A 19,768-nucleotide genomic window follows, 5' to 3' on the forward strand; every position below is an offset into this window, starting at 1 on the left:
TTTCAATTTTTGTAAACTGAAAAGGGTCTGGACATGCGTAGATATAGCTAGCATGTCTTCTAATCCATGCCTTATGCTTTAGTGTATTGTGTGAATCCATTGAGTAGTAGTTTATTCGACTCATGGAATAATAAACCATTATTTGGATGTGTAAGCTCGACTGATGCAGGGCCTTTTTAAAGAGATTGCCTAGGATTCCATCAATGAAGTATTTGAATATTTGAAATGATTGATACCTATTATTCAAATAATATAATCAATTAAAATTGAATTCTAAAAGTTATTGAAATATGAACTAAATTACCCAGGTGAGGGGCACTGGCATTGTATGAATTCTTTGTCCCAAGAACTGTTAACAGTAAGATTGGCCAAAATATCATATGATTGATCAGATATAAGTTGGAGAATAAAAACTTGAAGCAAGCATTACACAAAGGCTCTTCCTTAACTAACTCACTACAATGAAGGCTGAGAATTTGTTAGCAGTTTTCAAGATTCCACTTTTCCCCAACATCAGCATTAAGCAGATGAAATCTGTTGTTCTGACTTTCTTTTTTACCAGTTATTAATTTATTTACCATATGTCAGTGACCAGTGATCTGGAACTTGACAGCAAAGCTTCTAGCCTTTACATTCATCTAACTACGGAAATCTTATTGAGTCCTGATGCCTCTTCTAATACTAGCAATTTAGAATTGTAAAAAGAGGTACCTTGATCTGGAAACTTTTGCAAATAACCTTCCTTAAAACTGACAATGAAAATAAAGTGAACAAAAATCAGATTGTAAATGCAAAACAGCATTAAAAATAATTCATATGTAGCACAGATTCTTAATTTACTTAATCTCATTTTTGTTCATACATCCAATCAGAAAGTGTGCACTGTTTAGACATTTAAATATATTGTTTCTGGACTCTTCAAGATATATTTAAATTTAAGTTTAAATATCTTAAAACTTAAACATTAAATTTAAATTTAAATTCAAGAGAAGTTGGATCCAGGATTTCATATTCAGGATGAGGCTGGAAGCCCAGTTCATACTGCTTTAAGGTAGCAGGCTTTACTTTAAGAGATGTGATGCAATAGTTAACATATCAGACTACAAACTGGAAAACTGGGAATTCTAGTTTTGCCTTAGGCATGAAAATAGCTGGGTGACTTTTGGTCAGCCATTCTCTTTGTCTTTGGAAGGCAAACCACTTCTGAAATTTTGCCAAGAAAACTGCAAGGAGTCATTGAACAATGTCTCAGAGGCATAGAGTATATGCACACATTTAAGTTAGAAAGCTTTTAAAATATAACTGCAGGAAGTAACTTTGCCATCTGTTTACTTTTTTAATGAGGATATAACTATATTAGGGAAGTTAGTCTGTTATTAAGTTTATATAAACTTGATTCAAATGGTTGGGTTCACATATTATAGTACACCGTAATTTGTTTAATCATCATTCATTGGATTCATGCACATTTAAACCAACATCTTGCTTTACAGACCACTATGGTCAGGTTCACATTAAATCAATTAGTAAGAGCCACGGTGGCGCAGTGGTTAGAGTGCAGTACTGCAGGCTACTTCTGCTGATTGCTGGCTGCCAGCCATGTGGCAGTTCAAATCTCACTAGGCTCAAAGTTGACTCAGCCTTCCGAGATGGATAAAATGAGGATCCAAATTGTTGGGGGCAACATGCTGAGTCTGTAAACCACTTAGAGAGGGCTGTAAAGCATTGTAAACCACTGTAAAGTCTAAGTGCTTATTGCTATTGCCTGGTCAGTGTGATAACAGCTTTTTTCCAGCTGCTGTATTGAAGAACATTTACTATATTATATTTAGGAATACCTGGGTTGCAAAATTCTAAATGACCAATAGACTTTTTTTTGCTATCAACTCTTGGCGGTCTGGAATTTTACAACCCAGACGTTATGGTTTGCAAACCATTATTTTGTGTATGGTGCACAACCAGCCATAGGTGGTCTCAAAGGTGTTTTTTTCATCAATATTTAGCCAATTGTGACTTATATCATATTTTATAGTTAATTATAGCTCAATGTGTTTTTCTAATTAGGACATCTAATTTACCATGTGGATTACCCTTTTCTTTTTTGTGTGTAGACCACCAACTGAGTTGGCATTCAGACTGCTGTTCTATGAATACTCATTTGGGAAGAGAGATCCACTGAAAAAAACTGATACTTTTTGAGCAAACATTAGTATGATCAGAAGCCCTATCTAGATAATTGCAGGTTTTAGATCCTATCCCACTGGTAGGATACATCAGCCTGAACATTATTTGAAATTAACAAGAAAGTAAATGCAAGAAAATACACCCCAAACTGATGCTGGGTTCACATGCTGCACTAAACCTTCCCTTGTCTAACTATGGAGTAATAAATGAAGCGTGTTTGAATATTAGTAGCTTGGGTTGGTAGTTTCATCACCATTCAAGAAGACATTGTCAATGCATTTTGAGTTGTGCTCATCTGTCAGAATTCAGGTCTTTAAATAACTTTTTATGAGATGCAGACTAATTTGCATCTCATAAAAAGTATTTAAATGCCTGTGTTCTAACAGATGAGCACAACTCAAAATGCACTGATGATTTGTCCTTGAATGGTGATGAAACGTTTGCAACCAAATTGCTGAGCGCAAACCAACACACTGATAAATGAAGCACAGCTGGCTGAGTTTACATGATAGTTGAAGACCTTACCCACTGTTTCTAAACCACTACAGCAGGATTCATACAATATGCTGTAGCAAAATAAAACATTAAGGTTTAGTGTGTCACAGGACTTAAATTGTAAATAAAGAACTAGGTATGCTTAAATTGCTCTGCCTTAAGTTAAAAGTTAAGGGTTTGCTGCAGTAAAGACTTCCAATTCTCTTACATTATTTTTCATTTTTACAGAGCTCTGAGAATATTTTTTCTCCTTTGTATTTGGAATGGAAAATTTGTTTGTCCACTTATGTAGCTCAGTGGATATTTTCTGAAGAGATTAGGTGCTTTAGGCAGACACCTGAGACTGTTAGGAAGTTGATATTCAGAATGCTTAATGTTGGAGTCTGTCTGATTAAAGCAGCCCTGAGCTCAGCTGTGGCTTCTTTCTTTGGAGATCTTTGCAATTCCAAAACATTACCAGAAATTACTGCTAGATGCAGAGCTGTTCTATGGAAGAATGTCATACAATATACTGCATATAAAAGAGACATATCTTATCACAGAATCAAAATTTATCTGCAAGGGTTTTAAGTTTAGTCAAAAAGAAACAATTAAGTTGAATCCTAAACTTACTATTTTTCGGTGTATAAGATGCACCGGACTATAAGACGCACCTACCTTTTTTGGTGAGGAAAACAAGAAAAAGAAATCTGCCTCTGCCTCCCAGCAATTTTGCCTCCTTGCAGCAAACAGCAAACAGCCTGCTTTACTTTCATTTTCGTTTTCAGCATAGCTTGATTAGCACAAGAAAAAAAAAGATCTGCTCCCAGCAATTTACCTCCTTGCAGCAAGCACCAGAGGCCTGCGCAGCAATAGGCAATGGCAATCCCTGCAGCCTGAAATAGCTGAGTCGGGAGGCCAATCCAATGGATAATCAACTTGTGCTAATTAGGCTGTGCTGAAGCTGAAATGGGATGTTTCTTCTTGCTGCTTGATGCAAGAAGGTAAATTGCTGGCAGGGTGGGGGCCAGTGGGTGCGCGGGGCTACATTCAGTGTATAAGACGCACCCAAATTTTCACCCCCTTTTAGAGGGGAAAAAGGTGCATCTTATACTCCGAAAAATATGGTATATTGGGTTTGCACTGTAGAAAGTGATTAAAAAAATCACCATCAGCATTACTATTTCAGTGAGCATCTTATTATGGAAATTATTATATTATCAAGGTGATATAGCTTGAGTCAAGCGGTTGGTTTCACATATTGTGCTAAACTTTGTTGAAGGTTTACTAGATCCATAGAGTCACACAAAGCCAGAAATTGTTATAAACCACATTGGCTAACCACATAGTACATTTTGCCAGACTCAACAAACCACATTATGGCTTAGTACAATGTTTCAGTGTTTGCTATGCTTTTATCAAGAATCTGAGCTTAATCGTGGTTACCAATTTTTCTAATAGGCTGTAAATAGGAATTTACAGTTGCCATAAGAAGCCATGTTCCAAGGTTTGTAATCTTAATTTCTTTGGTTGCAGTTTTGAATTCTGTGCCCAAAACACCAACCTCCTTGAAGAGATACCATAAAGGATTGTTCAGTCTAATTTCCTCTCATCCAGGGATGAAATCCAGCAGGTTCTGACAGGTTCTGGAGAACCGGTAGGGGAAATTTTGAGTAGTTCAGAGAATTGGCAAATGCCACCTCTGGCTGGCCCCAGAGTGGGATGGGAATGAAGATTTTGCAATATCTTTCCCCCAGGAGTGGGGAGGGAATGGGGATTTTGCAGTATCCTTCCCCTTTCATGCCTACCAAGCCACGCCCACCAAGCCACACTGTGCCCATCAAGTCACGTCCACAGAACTGGTAGTAAAAAAACTGCTGTTATCTATTTTGAAAGCACAACAAATAATACAAGAATATGGATAATTGGGAATCGATTATAATGGGTAGAAGAATATCATTAATTTTTACACAGCCCACATATACCTGAAAAGGATAATCGTTTTTCCCAAAAGCAAGGGAGAGAATTATCAATGAGACAATAAATGGACTAGTGCAGGGGTGTCCAAACTTGGTCCCTTTAAGACTTGTGGACTTCAACTCCCAGAGTCCCTCAGCCAGCAAAGCTGGCTGAGGGACTCTGGGAATTGAAGTCCACAAGTCTTAAAGGGACCAAGTTTGGACACCCCTGGACTAGTGTGTGGCAATAGTCTTGTTTGATCACTGTGTGTTTCATCATTGGATGGATCCCAAACAATGGTCATAAACTAAGGATACTCACAGTTCTTCTAAACTTTAATATGATTGAAGGTGAATACATGTGTCCCAGGGTAGTCTCGCAGGATCCAATCTAGGTCAGTCACCAGGACCAGAAGTTTTGTCTTCCAAGCTTTTGGACTTGAGCCCATCTTCAGAAAACTTCTCTCTAGCAGAGCGTGTGCTTTGGGCGGTTTTGTGAATGGTTTTTACTATATATGGTGCCTTTTGTATGTGGCTTTTTAGATGTTGATTGGGATGTTGGTGGCTGGCTATTAAGTCATTGGTTTTTGTTTGCTTCTGTTGCCAAGCCCTCGCCTCCGAAGTACTTGATAAGCTGGTGGTAAATCAGCGTTCCTGTTGACTGGCAGGGGCCGTTTCCCCTTAATATGATTTGTTAGGCTTTAATTTAGCACAGGGTCATCAATCTTAAGATAATGTGATATAAAACAAAGTAGGTTGAACCTACACACACACACACACATATCAACTGTCTTGGAAAACTGCAACATATAATTATGTTCCCATTAAGGAATGGAAAAAAGAGTTTCAGTCTTGAGAGTTGTGTTTTCAGTTGCTCCGAATTTGTTGATGCTTAGTTATTACATTTTCCAGGGGAAAATTTCTCTTCCGATTAGGTTGCATTCACACTGGCCTGTTCACCAGGATTTAGACAGCTGTAACGTGGATGGTTACAGCCATTTAATGAATGGGCAACTGGCATTTGGCATGGAAGGAAAGATTAAAAGAGCTCGTGTCATATTTAGAATAATACAAGGCACTTAGGGAAGAACAGCTGCAAACCTGGGCTTTTAATTAAACTTTCCCTTATGTAGTTTCATAATGGCAAAAGACTTTACTCCTTAGCGTATGTCATAATGATTCTACTATGACATTATACTGTGTGAATACAAAAATTACTCCTTATAAAAACATGCATAAACTGCTAGTTTCCAAAATCATAGAATTACTTTTGAAGAAAGAAGTGTTGATTTTGTTCTTCATTCTTTTCTATTATATGTGTTACAAGTGGACTAATTAATCTAAAGTGGCCTCAACTCTATGTAATCCAGTTTCCATAATTCCAGATAAGCATTGACTAAACATTGAGCTGACTAGGGATTATGGAAGTGGATTTCCACTTGTTTGAAGGGCAATAAAAGATGGCTTAGAGATTCCTTGCTCCTGAGATGCAAGGTAGTCTATGCTTTATCAACTTTAGTAAACCACAAATAAACCATGGCTAAAACAAATTAACATGGTCTAAGTCCTCTATAACTTGTTCACCAAATCAGGTTCAAAACAAATCAGGATTTAGCATGATATATTAACCCAGTGCATGTTTTCTTTGATTTTAAAGAGAGTTTAAAAATTAAGAGGAATCATGACTATGAACTTTATATAAATACCCAGGACTCAGGGGTGAAATCCAGCAGGTTTTAACAGGTTCTGGAGAACCGGTAGCAGAAATTTTGAGTAGTTTGGAGAACCGGCAAATACCACCTCTGGCTGGCCCCAGAGTGGGGTGGGAATGGAGATTTTGCAATATCCTTCCCCTGTCATGCCCATCAAGCCACACCATGCCCACCAAGCCCACCACAGAACTGGTAGGGAAAAATTTTGAATTTCACCCCTGCCCGGACTGGTATCTTATGCTTACCATGGTAAACACAAGATAGGTATCATTTTAATAACCTCCCATATGTATTTAGAAAAAATGACTAGCTATGTGGTACAGATAATATAACAATAACCCATATAACCTTACATTGCCTCCTAAAACCCTAGTGTGTGCATTATGCAGCAATGAGGAACAGGTGGCATTTAGTATTCTATTACAATATTTTAAAAATGCTTTGAAATCATTAAAGTTACACTGCTGATTCTTTCCCTTTTCCCAAAATAAGAGTTGGAAAAGTAATTATCATAAAACATTGAGAAGAAATGATTGGCAAGGAATAGAAAAGAAGAAAGGATTAATAATAAGATTAGCAATATAATAAGCTATTTAAATTGGACAAAACAAACAGAATGCACAAGCTAGCAGAACTAAACTACACAGTAGTAAAGAATTCAAAATGTTACTACTGGGGGACCAGCTAGTCAGAGAAACTCATTTCTCTTCACACAAATTCTTCAGAGAAGATAAAGATAAAATCCCTTCAAGTTGAGTTCGGCCTCCGGACCAGTGGTGAGTTTCTACTGGTTCGCCCCGGTTTGGGCAAATAGGTAGTGGCGCTGGCAGGAGCTCCACCCACCCACCAGGACGTCATCACGGACACTCTGCACATGCACAGAAGGTTCTGTGCACATGCAGAAGCGCCGCACACTCGCTCACAGTTCTGAACCGGTAGTGAAGGTGAGACCCACTACTGCTCTGGACACTACTATGTAGCTATCTTGAGAACATAACAGAACCCGCTCCACTTACTCTAGTGGTCCCTTACCCGCATAATAATGAGATCTAACAAGTTAAGCTTTCCAAGATCAGACAAGCTGATCAGTTGTTGAGAACAAAATCTTTGCAGCTGCTTTTGTGTTCCCTTTAGCAGTTCTCTAAGAAGTCAAATTGTATGTGAAACCTTCTAAAGAGCCTGGTTCTGGCTAGGACCACTTCACATTGATCCTGCTTTACCTTGAAACAGTGAAGACCATCCAAATTTAGTACATACTCCTGTTATTTAGAGCAGGGGTCTCCAACCTTGTCAACTTTAAGACTTGTGGACTTCAACTCCCAGCAAAGCTAGCCGAGGAACTCTGGCAGTTGAAGTCCACAAGTCTTAAAGATGGCAAGGTTGGAGACTCCTGATTTAGAGAGAGCACTGTCTCATTTCCTAATGCTTTCCAAATCTTCCCAGACCCCCTTGTTATCATCACTCATTTTGATTTAAGGCCCTGGCCTCAGATGCAATATTTAAATTCTGCCGCCTCCCTTTTAAAAGCCTTGGATTAATCAAAACAACACATAATATATTACTCCCCCCCCCATTTTACATTAATGATGAACTTCAAATCCAACAGTATAATTTATGAAGAAACAAAAAAAAGAAAAAAGAAAAAAAGGAAAATAAAAAATAAAGTTTGATGGGAATGCTGTGGGAGTTCCCAGAGTTTAGATCTTGTCAGCTATTCTTCCAGATTGTGGCAAAAAAAGAAAGTGTCACATATCAATATAATAAATACAGATCTGATAAATTGCTTGTATGCTTTCTGCAACATTTGGAACTCAGGCTCTCTCAAGCAAAATAGCAACATTCTACTAATAATTGCATTTTTTATATACAGTAAATCCAAAAACCATATAATATTAAACCTTTACAAACAAGTTGCGTTAAGGAGAAAAATGTCCCTGTAAAATATGCAATCATACAGGTAATTCTCGACTTACAATAGTTCATTTTGTGACCGTTCGAAGTTACAACAGCATTGAAAAGAGTGACTTACAACTTTTTTTCACACTTACGAATGGTCACGGGATCAAAATTCAGACACTTGGCAACTGACTCATATTTATGACCATTGCTGTGTCCCAAGGTCATGTGATCACCTTTAGCGACCTTCTGACAAGCAAAATCCATAGAAAAGCTAGATTCACTTAAAAACTGGGTTATTAACTTAACCACTGCAGTGATTCACTTAAGTGGCAAGAAAGGCTGTAAAATGGGGCAAAATTCACTTAACAAATGTCTCATTTAGCAACAGAAATTGTGCGCTCAATTGTGGTCATCATTTCAGAACTTCCAGTGCTTAATTATCTTCAGTTTCATGATATGTAGGTAGTATTCCTCAGTCACTGAATATGACTGCCACATTTCATTTGTGTTGGCTAGAACTGTCTGGTACTTTAAATGCATTTTTTTCTTTTGCAAAGCTATTTGAGTGAGTATATTAAGAGAGGCTAACAGCTCTCATAATATGAGTACTGAAAGTGGCAGAGATAAATAACATGCGACTCTAGTAGGTAATGATCCAAATAATGCTGAAGCACACCAGATGTGGCCAATTATCTTTTGCCTAAATGTCACATTTTGTTACCTATTTATATTGTTTGGAGATGATATTAGAGCATTCAGGGATATGGCGATAATGTGTAGCACAGTGAGAGGGGTTGAGACTATTTTTTTTTCCTGCTTTAAGGGAAGTTTGCAAATTTGAAAGATTTATTTTCAGTGATCACAAATGTGACAAATAGGTGTACCAAGCCTTATTTTGGATAAAAACTCCCAACCAACCCATCAAAGAAAAAGCCTCCAAAACCTGCAAATTTTGGGTGATGGATCTTGGAAGGTTCTGAAGTTGCAAAATGTTTCCTTATGGAATAAAATATTGAATAAAGTCCGTTTTCTCAATAAATTATCTCTGCTACCTAAACCAAGTTGAAGGAAAATATCCAGTTATTGCAGGGGTGTGATTATATACCGCCCTGAGTCCTTTGGGAGATAGGGCGGTATATAAATTCGAATAATAAATAAATAAATAAATAAATGACATATTGTGATGACATGATGACATATTATCGTCACGACGTATTGCAATTTCCCCTGTTCGCTAAACTGTGTGTGGGTGTGGCCAACACGTCGCGCATCCAGCCCGTGGGCTGCAGGGTTGACACCCCTGAGTTACTAGCACTCCTTGGCTCAAATATCTCTGTACCCTAGAACTTGAGTCTTAAGCATTGTCCTTTATTGCTGAAGTTTATCTCCTGCAATTCATGCTGATGTCTAAAATTGAACTCTCTCTGCTTTGGGGAGGCGGACTGTGGTTGTGCCACGTATATTCGTATGCAGCATTTATTTTTCCTCATGATTTGGAAAATAATTCTTCCTAATTAGAATGTAACACCCCATTGTAGATTAGGACGGACAAATTATGCTTAAAATGTGCTGCAGTCCTGCAAGATTATGGGTAATTCATTATTTCACCATCTCTAGTAGGCACGCACGAAGCATTTAAACACATTTACAACACATGTAAATGCAACTACTCGCAAGTTAAAAAGCCCACAGGACTGGCAATCGAACATTTAATACTGCAATAAAATAGCATCTTCCACAGCTCAGGACAGTCAGGTTGTTTTGTTACCCTCACAAACCCATTCATCATCTAAACATCACCCACAGTAATGAGTGACTTCCATCCTCTTGTGGCCTGAAAGGATGCAAAGAGTTGAAACAAGGATTGGATGATACTGGACAATTAGGGGTGATGAAGTAATTTTAAATTTCTTGAACTGTTGGAACACACTGGAAACAACTATCAACTTTAAGATACAGAGAAGAGAACTTTCGCCCAGGACTTTTAGCAGCTATGTTATTTTTCTGAGTATAAGATGCACTTTTCCCCCTCAAAAAAGAGAGTGAAAATCTGGGTGTGTCTTATACTCTGAATGTAGCCCCACCCAGCTTCTCAAACGGAGGTTTCAGAGGCTGAAAAAAGCATCAGAAACCCCCAAACAGAGCTTCAGAAAAGAAGCACCGAAACAGAGCTTTAGAGGCTTTTTTTCTGAAGCTGTTTCAGAGGCAGAAAAAAAAGTAAAAAAAAAAACAAGGCACAGAGCTCACAACCAAGGAACCTGTTGCTAAAATTCACCTCTGGGAACAGCTGATTGGGGGTATTCCAGGAGGCAGATCCACCTGCCAATCAGCTTTTTTCTTATTTTCCTCCTCAAAAATTAAGATGCATCCTATACTCAGGTGCATCTTACACTCTGAAAAATACGGGTATATTTGACTTGGAGAGAACACTGTTCAAAATGTAAAAACTGATGGAAAGATGAAAGAAAATGTTAAGAAGGTCAATTATAAAAAAAATCTTCAGCTGTTTTTTCCAAACTGCAGTACAGAAGCAGCAATTTTGCTGGAAGATATTTTGCTGATAATTAAAAGATACCATCAGTTCCAAGAGGATTCCACATAAACATCTGCAAAAGAGAGATGACGTGTTTGCAGATTATGAAACATGTATTGAAATGCAAATCATATGAATAACATGCTTGCATACAACCACAAGATGCAAATAGGAAAGCCTGGGAATTACATCGTGACTTTGAAATATATGTTTTGTCATTTCCATCACATAGCAATTTGTACTGGATACCTATGGATAACAATGTGATTAACAGAGTTAAGAAAGCTATCACACAAGCTAAGCTAAAGCTCTAGTGTGATACAGTGAAAAGCACTTGTTGATTTTTTTTTCTATTTGAATGCAACTCAGACATTTGTATGTCTATGAAAGTAGCAAATGGAAAGGCCTGCTTCATTCTGGTCCATGTCGTGAATATGTTCTGCACCTGCTGTGCAGTTGATGGGGCAGGAAATCAGATGCAGAACAGATTAAAAAATGGTAACAACTGCTGTGTCTCATGCTTAATTAAGAGCCTTAATGTGGTGCAGTGAATTTCAGAGATGTAACTTGACAGTTTGGAGCCCTTGTACTAAAAGTTGGCTCTTCCTCACTCAAGACTCCAAACAATGGAGCTGTAAGCAATCTCAGGTTTTCAGAAGGACAATAGCAATTTATCTGCCTCACTGTTAAAATCACATTATCCCCCTAGAAGAACGTACGTGATGCAAATCAGTAACATTAAGTTGTGAGCCACCCCAGAGTCATTTGATGAGGTGGGAGGCTGGCTAAATAAATAAATAAATAAATAAATAAATAAATAAATAAATAAAAAATCAGATTTATCTTAATTCCAAAGAACAGGTCTACCCCTTGTTCCATAAGGAGTGGATTTAGAGCAATTATTTAAGTAACATTGAAAATATTTTTGTGCTGCTCATTTCAATGCGATATAAATTGTTCTTAATCGCCCATTTTACATAATTTACATGGATGTTCCAGTTTATCCCATGGCACTAAGTCACAATGTTAATGTAAACAAGACTCTTTCTTTGCCTTTTCCAAAACACACACAAAAATAAACCCAGGTTGGATCAAAGAAGGTTGATGATAAGAGGCAAGATATACGGTATACACATGCAGTTAGTGCTCCATGGTTGCTTTCCAGATGTTTGATCCTAAGGCAGAATAGCATTGTCTTATTTCTTAGCTATGTGTCTCACATCTATTATAAACTCATGAAAAGCTTTTAGGAGTACTCATCCGCTGATGTATATGGAGAATTGATGTAACTTGACACTGCTGAACTAGCTTTTGAACTCCTGCATGAACACCCATTTGTATTGGCTTCTTGTGCTCCTTTCTTGCGCATAGACTTGCTGCTTTCACCATCACCAGATTCAAACACTACCGACATGCTGGATTCCATCCTGGTAACTGTGTATAAACTGCTTTGCCTGGTAGGATGGAATCTTGTTGTCTTAAGCTCCAGTTCGTCGTAACTAGATACTTCAATGAAAGGACACCATTGAAAAGCTCTCTTGAAACCAGCTCGGAACCTGTAAAACACATGCACGTGCCATAGTGTATGTACTTGATATTTGACATATCTCATAGAACACATTTTTTAGAGAAGAGTTAATCAAATATACATTTCTAGATATCTGAGTTTAGTTCTGGGCTTCACATCTTCAGGAATGTATACAAACTGAAGTATGCACAGCATAAGAAACGAACATGATAGAGATTGTCAATTCTGGTTCTACTAGGAATGGCTTAGAGATAATTATTAAGCCTAGAGAAAAAAAAAATTAAAAGAGGAACATGATAGTGGCCTTTAAACATCTGAAAAGTTATCCTACCGGAGATGGAAGCAACTTGCTCTTGATTACTCCAGAGGGTAGAATTAGAGCTAATGGATAAAAAGTGTAATGAACTTGGCTCAACAAAAGAAGAAACTTTCTAATTGTAACAGATGCGTAGAGACTTCTTAATAGCAGGATTGGAAAAAAGGACTGGATTCCCATCTGTTGAAACTACTAGAAACCTAATAAAACAGAATGCAAATCCAGCTGCATCTCTGCATCTAATTTCAAAGAGAGTGTCAGACTGTGCTGCCCAGCTATCAGCTATTCCTTAACGCACAACGTCATCAGGAGAGTGAAAATGAATCATCTGAAAAGTTATGGATTAGATGTTTTAGCAGCCCCTCCTCCCTCTCAGCTGGTTAATTTAGAATTGATTTACATATACAGTATATTAGATGTGATTTAAGAATAATATTGTTCTTAGATGGCACTTCACAGGTGGCCCTAGTGATTACAGTTGTAACAGGAAATGTGATTGCTAGTGAAGAAGTCTAAATAAAATCACAGCTATGTTTACTTCAGTTTTTTGTTGCTTTACATACCTGTCAAGTTTGTAAATGCAAGGACTGGTTGCAGAGGTTTTTTTATTATTACAGTTGTAACTGTAAACAGTTGTTAAACGTGACAGTTACTAAACAAAGACTACCTGTATTTTCTGTGGATTAAACTCCTTTCACAAAGAAAAAAAAGAGGCAAGACTGCTTGGCATTGTACAAACATGCACTTTCTTATAATTTTGTATATGTGCAGAATCCGAAAATGCCATTGCTCCATCCAAAAAAGTAATACAGTTGAAGAAAACATGTTTATAACTTGTAGCATTGCCATCGTTATAAAAAATCCATCACTTATTTCAAAATCTGATAAAGCATCCCTGATGAATTGGGTCCCTCCTGCTCTTTCTGCTAGCAGGGCCCATTTGTGTCCTAAATATCTACCTTGAAATACCACTTCAGAGACAGGATAATTCTGACTACAATTTGTTTTAAAAAAGAACATAATTTGCAGTTCCCAACTAATATGTGGATCCAGGTGGATGGTATATAAATGTAATAAACAAATAAATAAAACTGTGGATGAGAAGGCAGTTCAAACTGAATGCTTTGTCAGATTTTGCAGTGGTAATTATAAAAGTGCCTATCTTGAAGAGGAATGTGTAGAAAATGTAATGTTTTAGCAGTAATTGTGAAAAAGATAGTTTTAAAGGGAAGTATTTAAAATACAATGAGAGCAGATGACAAGGCAACATGCTGAGTGAATCAAAATAAAACTTCATGTGTATAGTTTGAAAACAAATATTGAGTGTTTGAAGTTTGTTAAATGAAAATTGTAAGAATGTTTATGGAATGGACTTAGACCTAAACACAACAAATACTGACTCATCCATTTCAGTTACCGCTGAGCTACAGTTCAGTTGATTCAACTCATGCCTAATTGTAGCTTGAATGTGCAAAGCAATATTACAAACAACACCGCTGAATACAAAAAATGTAAGGAAACGAAGCTCTCTTTAGATAAATTACTTGCAATCTAAATTCATCGTGAATTTTTGGGGATAAATAATAAATGTTTCAATACATTTTCAATTTGGATGGGAAGACAGAAAGAACAACACAGCATCATTTCTGTGCCAGATGCAAATCCTGAGGGGCTTATGTGGGTGTTAAATAAGATTGCAACAGCCAGGTGTTTGAACGAGATGCTGAAAGGCTGTGCTTGTGTTTCTGCTATCATCTAAAAATATTTGCATATATATGGCAGGAATTAATGTCCCCTTTGAAATGTCTATCAAAATGAAATTAGGTTCTGAGTTTTGTTTGTGTATCAATTTTGCTTATATTGCAAAGACAAGTAGCCTATTCCCATCTGTATTTTTGAATTTTGCTGGCTCTCAGGTAGGGTGTCATATAATATTAGATAGATTCTCTCAGACAGCATCTGCTACTAAAACATCTGACCAAAAGAATCACAAGATTGATGAGAGGTCTTATATCTCTTTAATATGTGAATTATTATCACATTTAATATGTGAATTATTATCCATTTATATCTTATTTATATCACATATAAATTTAATGCAATTGTTTTTATGTGTTGTAAGCATTTGCTATTTCATATAATTGCTCAGAGAGTTACAGATTCAACTAGCATTTTTTTAAAAATATCAACATTAAAAAATGTTGACTTTGTACAAGATAGAGACAGTGGTGGGATTCAAGTAATTTAACAATCGTTCTCTGCCCTAATGATTTCTTCCAATAACCAGTTTGCCAAACTGCTCAGAAAGTTAACAGCCGGTTCTCCCGAAGTGGTGCGAACTGGCTGAATCCCACCACTGGATAGAGATAATGCCTTGTTACTACCATATTTTTTTGATATTGATTTTGATATAACAGGCTTGTGCTAGTAAATAAATCTTCTCGAATCTATTGTGTGTTGGTTCAAGTTTCATTTATGAAATTCAATTTGGTTTAAACATTATTTCAAAGGAGAGAATTTCAAGTAAGTTTCCATAGGCTATATTGTACTTTCTTAGTTACAAGAGGTTACAGAAAAGTAAAATCAGCCTTCCCAACTTTGCAGCAGCTTACTTTTTTCTTGTGAGAAGTTGGAAGGTCTGATTTTACTTTTTTTTTTTTTTAGCAATACAAACTTTTTGGGTTTCTTTCATTCGCAATCCAGTTTTTCCATTTTTCCAGTGAAAGAAGAGTATCCTGAGCTGTGGGGAGAAACACTATGGAGCTGGAAAGCAGGTTGTTTGGAAACCCCTCTTGCAATTTTTAAGGAGTGCTTTTGGCATGCGCGGGGAAGCAGGGCGATGGTGCGCCAAGCTCTCCAATTCTGTTGCGGCACAATTTGTTAAATCCAGAGAGGTTCGCCATTCCAGCAAGCAGCTGGGCAGGGCTGCACACACTTGTGAGAGAGTCTGCAGCTCAGCAGAGGAGGGGAGAGGAGCATGGGCAGCGCAGAATTCTCAGGCATAGCACCAAAGGAGCATGTTGCAGCATCTCTGCCATCATTCGTAAGTGTGAACGACTGCTGTGATGCTGCAAAATATGTAACTTTGGGACCTGGTTGTAAGTACTTTTGGCAGGGATTTGTAACTTTGAATGATTACTAAGTGAACTGTCATAACTGGAGGATTACCTCTAAATCAGGGGTCTCCAATCTTGGTCACTTTAAGACTTGTGGACTCTGGGAGTTGAAATTCACAAGTCTTAAAGTGACCAAGGTTGGAGACCCCTGCTCTAAATGGTGACAAAAAGGATACAGGAAGGAAATGAATATAGATTGAAGAATGTCAACACAAGTGTATATTTCTAAACAACTGCTCTGAGCATCTAGGTAAATCAACTTTTTTATAGTGCAGGAGATCTATAAGTACTCTTTTTCTGTCTCTCTTGATTTCCAGGATGAACAATGACTATATGAAATTCATTTAATATACAAGAATGAAAAAATAAATGTCCAGGCTTCCCAACTCTAGAGAGATTATGCTTAAATTACAACCTTACCTTTTATTGAGACAGCAGTAGATAATGGGATTATACATAGTAGAACTCATAGCGAGCCAAAACGTTGCTAGGTAGATCTGCTGAATGTATTTCCACCGATTCCAATTTTCATAGATTCCAGTAAGAATGAAGTAAATGTGATATGGCAACCAGCAGATGGCAAATGTCAATACAACTACAATCATCATTTTTACAACCTGGAAGCAAACAGATGGGGAAAAAAATGGATTTTCCTATTTTTTACAACTCTGTAAGTCTGTAAATTCCTTTTAATATTATCAACACTAGATACTAAGCTGCTATGGCTGGAATATTAAATTAATACAGCTATTTAATAATTTGGAAAAAACAAAACAGAACAATATAAAAGGAATTAATTTATTTTGACATTTTCCCCTTTGCTTTGCTCAGATAACAGAGAGTATTTTGATATGGATTTGAGCCTTCTGCACTTTACTTACGGCCTGAATTAAGTCTGACATATGGGTAGATAGCTGTTGTGCTTTACAGGATAGCTGACTCAAATAACCATTGGTATAAAGTGAATAAGTAAAATAGCAGCTTAACCATTTAGATATGAGCCAGCAGTGTGCAGCAGCTGTTAAAAAAGCCAACACAGTTCTGGGCTGCATAAACAGAGGGATAGAATCAAGATCACGTGAAGTGTTAGTGCCACTTTATAATGCCTTGGTAAGGCCACACTTGGAATATTGCATCCAGTTTTGGTCGCCACGATGTAAAAAAGATGTTGAGACTCTAGAAAGAGTGCAGAGAAGAGCAACAAAGATGATTAGGGGACTGGAGGATAAAACATATGAAGAACGGTTGCAGGAACTGGGTATGTCTAGTTTAACAAAAAGAAGGACTAGGGGAGACATGATAGTTGTGTTCCAATATCTTAGGGGCTGCCACAAAGAAGACGGAGTCAGGCTGTTCACCAAAGCACCTGAGGGTAGAACAAGAAGCAATGGGTGGAAACTGGTCAAAGAAAGAAGCAACTTAGAACTAAGGAGAAATTTCCTGACAGTTAGAACAATTAATAAGTGGAACGACTTGCCTTCAGAAGTTGTGAATGCTCCAACACTGGAAATTTTTAAGAAAATGTTGGATAACCATCTGACTGAGATGGTATAGGGTTTCCTGCCTGGGCAGGGGGTTGGACTAGAAGGCCTCCAAGGTCCCTTCCAACTCTGATGTTATGTTATGTTATGTGGCACCACAGTTGACATCTCTTGGGAATGTTCAGATAGATGGGAAATTCTAATAAAGGAAATGATGTTGCTTAGAGTTGAGCTATGGAATTCTTGGTGTTCTCTAAGCTTTGTTGTTTGTTTGCAGACATTTCATTATCCAGCTAGGTTACATCGTAAGTGTGGATGAGTATGGGGCTTGCTCAGTGTGGGATTCAAGTAATTTAACAACCGGTTCTCTGCCCTAATGATTTCTTCCAACAACCAGTTTGCCAAACTGCTCAGAAAGTTAACAACCAGTTCTCCTGAAATGGTGTGAACTGGCTGAATCCCACCACTGGGCTTGCTCCCTGTTTATATGCAATAGCTTGCCTTGCCAGTTTTAGTGGGGTTGTGGTTTTCTTCTTGGTAGTTCCTTGATTAGAACATTATTTTCTGCTTGATTGTTTGTCTAGTGCTAATCTTTGCTTATCTGAGTGTTGGCTGCTGGAAAGGATAAGTTCTGGTCTTTCTGTTTCTTAGCTTTTTATTGTGTCTTTTAAATGGTATATAAATATGCTTTATCTCCATGTATCTACTGATGTCTGATTTGTCAAAAAGCCAAATGTCCAAAAATTCCCTGGTGCTTTTGGATTTAGCTTTGTCTAAGGTCAGTCTCCAAAAAATGTAAACAACTGAACAGATGAAGAAGAAAAAGGATGCTAATAGTTTCCCAGCTGAGACTGGGGCTGCTCCTATGTTATGAGATTAAATAATTTTTATTGTGTTTTTAGGACTGCAAGTTGATGTTCATGAATATATTCATGGATGTGCTAGTTGGTGTTCATGGATGTTTTCTGCCTGTACAGTGGTTGTTACAATCCTTCTACTATATATTGTAGAAGACTCCTGGTTGTTGTTGTTTTTTTTAATTTGGGCTACTAGTTTTTTTTCGTTTGCTTAGGATGTTTTCGAAGGTGTTAGTTTGTGTGCTACAGTGATATCATGTGGTTGTTTCTGAAATGTTTTTGATGTATGGTAGCGTTATCATTTTCATAGTTTGTGTTGATTGTCCCATAAAAAATATAATCTCTAAAATAATTTTCTCACAATTGAGAAACAAAGACAAGGGCTCCAGTCCCAGCCTCACCCACTCAGCTATCAAAAGATTGCACATCTCGGAAGCAAAACACTTTGTAATCAGTGTGCAATCTTTGAAAGGAGCCCTTTTCTATCCCTGGCATGTTTCTTTGGTTGATACCTGATGGACTTGTGGCTTCTTTGCTATACTGCACAATACTAAAATTGATTTTTGCTCCGTATAGTTCTTCCATTTGTGTTGTCTGTCAGTTCCATATAGAACTGTAGGATGAAAGGTTTCCATAACTCTAGTTTTGTATCTGTTTTTTCTCTGACTGTATCCAGACTGTATCCAGACTGCTTTGCACCACTGCAGAATCAGCCATTTGCTTTGTTAATGCTAATGCACACTTGTTTTGTGCATTAATTGCAATCATTTTCACTACAATCATTTTTAAGGTATTGTTGAAGCCCAACAAACCTGAAGAACCATGTGTTGGGAGGGAAAGGTTACATTATATGTGTGTTTTGCATTCTGTTGCACTTCATTGGCTATACCGGTACTTATTTATTTTAGTATAAATAAATAAAATATTTATTTATTAATTTACATTTAGAGACTGCTTAGTTACAACCATCACAAGGCAGCTTACATTATAAAATTAAATAAAAATATAGAGAGAAAAATCACAAATATTTGAAATGTTTTCCAAAATGCCTCTAAGAAAAATAGATAGGGGACCCCTTATTTCCAGAACTGGCAGCTAGACCAAGTTTTCAGTGACTTTCAGAATGCCATCAAGATGGGAATTGTACAGATTTTTTGGGGGAGGGGAGGGGACGGTGTCATATTCTAGAAGTCAGGAACCTTAACAAAGAAGGCATACTTTCTACATCCTAACTGAGGACCTAGTGAAGAGGCCTGGAGATAATTGAAGAGACTTGGAGGTATCCATTCTTCTAGCTCTTACTGGGTGGGAATATATGGCTCCCAGATACCCAGGGCTAATTCTATAAAGGGTTTCACAAGTTATAACTAGCATTTTGAATAGTACCTAGAAGCCAACAAGCATAGTTTATAAACAAGTGTAGATTGCAAGGCATGGATAACAAATGGGCATAATGTGATCCACTCCTTATTTCCTAATCTGCTATGTTCTGGATCAGCTCTGAGTGGTCTTCAATGGCATTATGGATGTCTTCTTTCTTTTTGAACAAGTTTTTTAATTTTTTTTTAAATACAGTATACTTTCTGTATACTGTATACTTACATACAGTATACTTTTTGAACAAAATATCAGTCAGGTACATAGTCAAATCCAATTCAATTTTCCACCACCCTCTTTTATACTTTATCAGATATATTTCCCTTCCCCCTT

The 19,768-nt window shown here is 37.3% G+C and overlaps 1 protein-coding gene across 1 annotated transcript in view; it reads right to left on the reverse strand.

Annotated features, from left to right (window-relative positions):
* Positions 1-12,006: 12,006 nt before the first annotated feature.
* The window catches only part of TACR3 (tachykinin receptor 3), a 57,464-nt gene continuing 49,702 nt past the window's right edge, over positions 12,007-19,768 (reverse strand). Inside the window, exons 4-5 of the mRNA XM_058193125.1 lie at positions 16,141-16,337; positions 12,007-12,316 (exon numbers count right to left, since the gene is read on the reverse strand). Coding sequence (XP_058049108.1) covers positions 12,007-12,316; positions 16,141-16,337 — 507 coding nt within the window. The remainder of the gene's footprint in view (positions 12,317-16,140; positions 16,338-19,768) is intronic.

This window comes from Ahaetulla prasina, chromosome 8, assembly GCF_028640845.1.
Source record: "Ahaetulla prasina isolate Xishuangbanna chromosome 8, ASM2864084v1, whole genome shotgun sequence".
In the NCBI taxonomy this organism is placed as follows: Eukaryota; Metazoa; Chordata; class Lepidosauria; order Squamata; family Colubridae; genus Ahaetulla; species Ahaetulla prasina.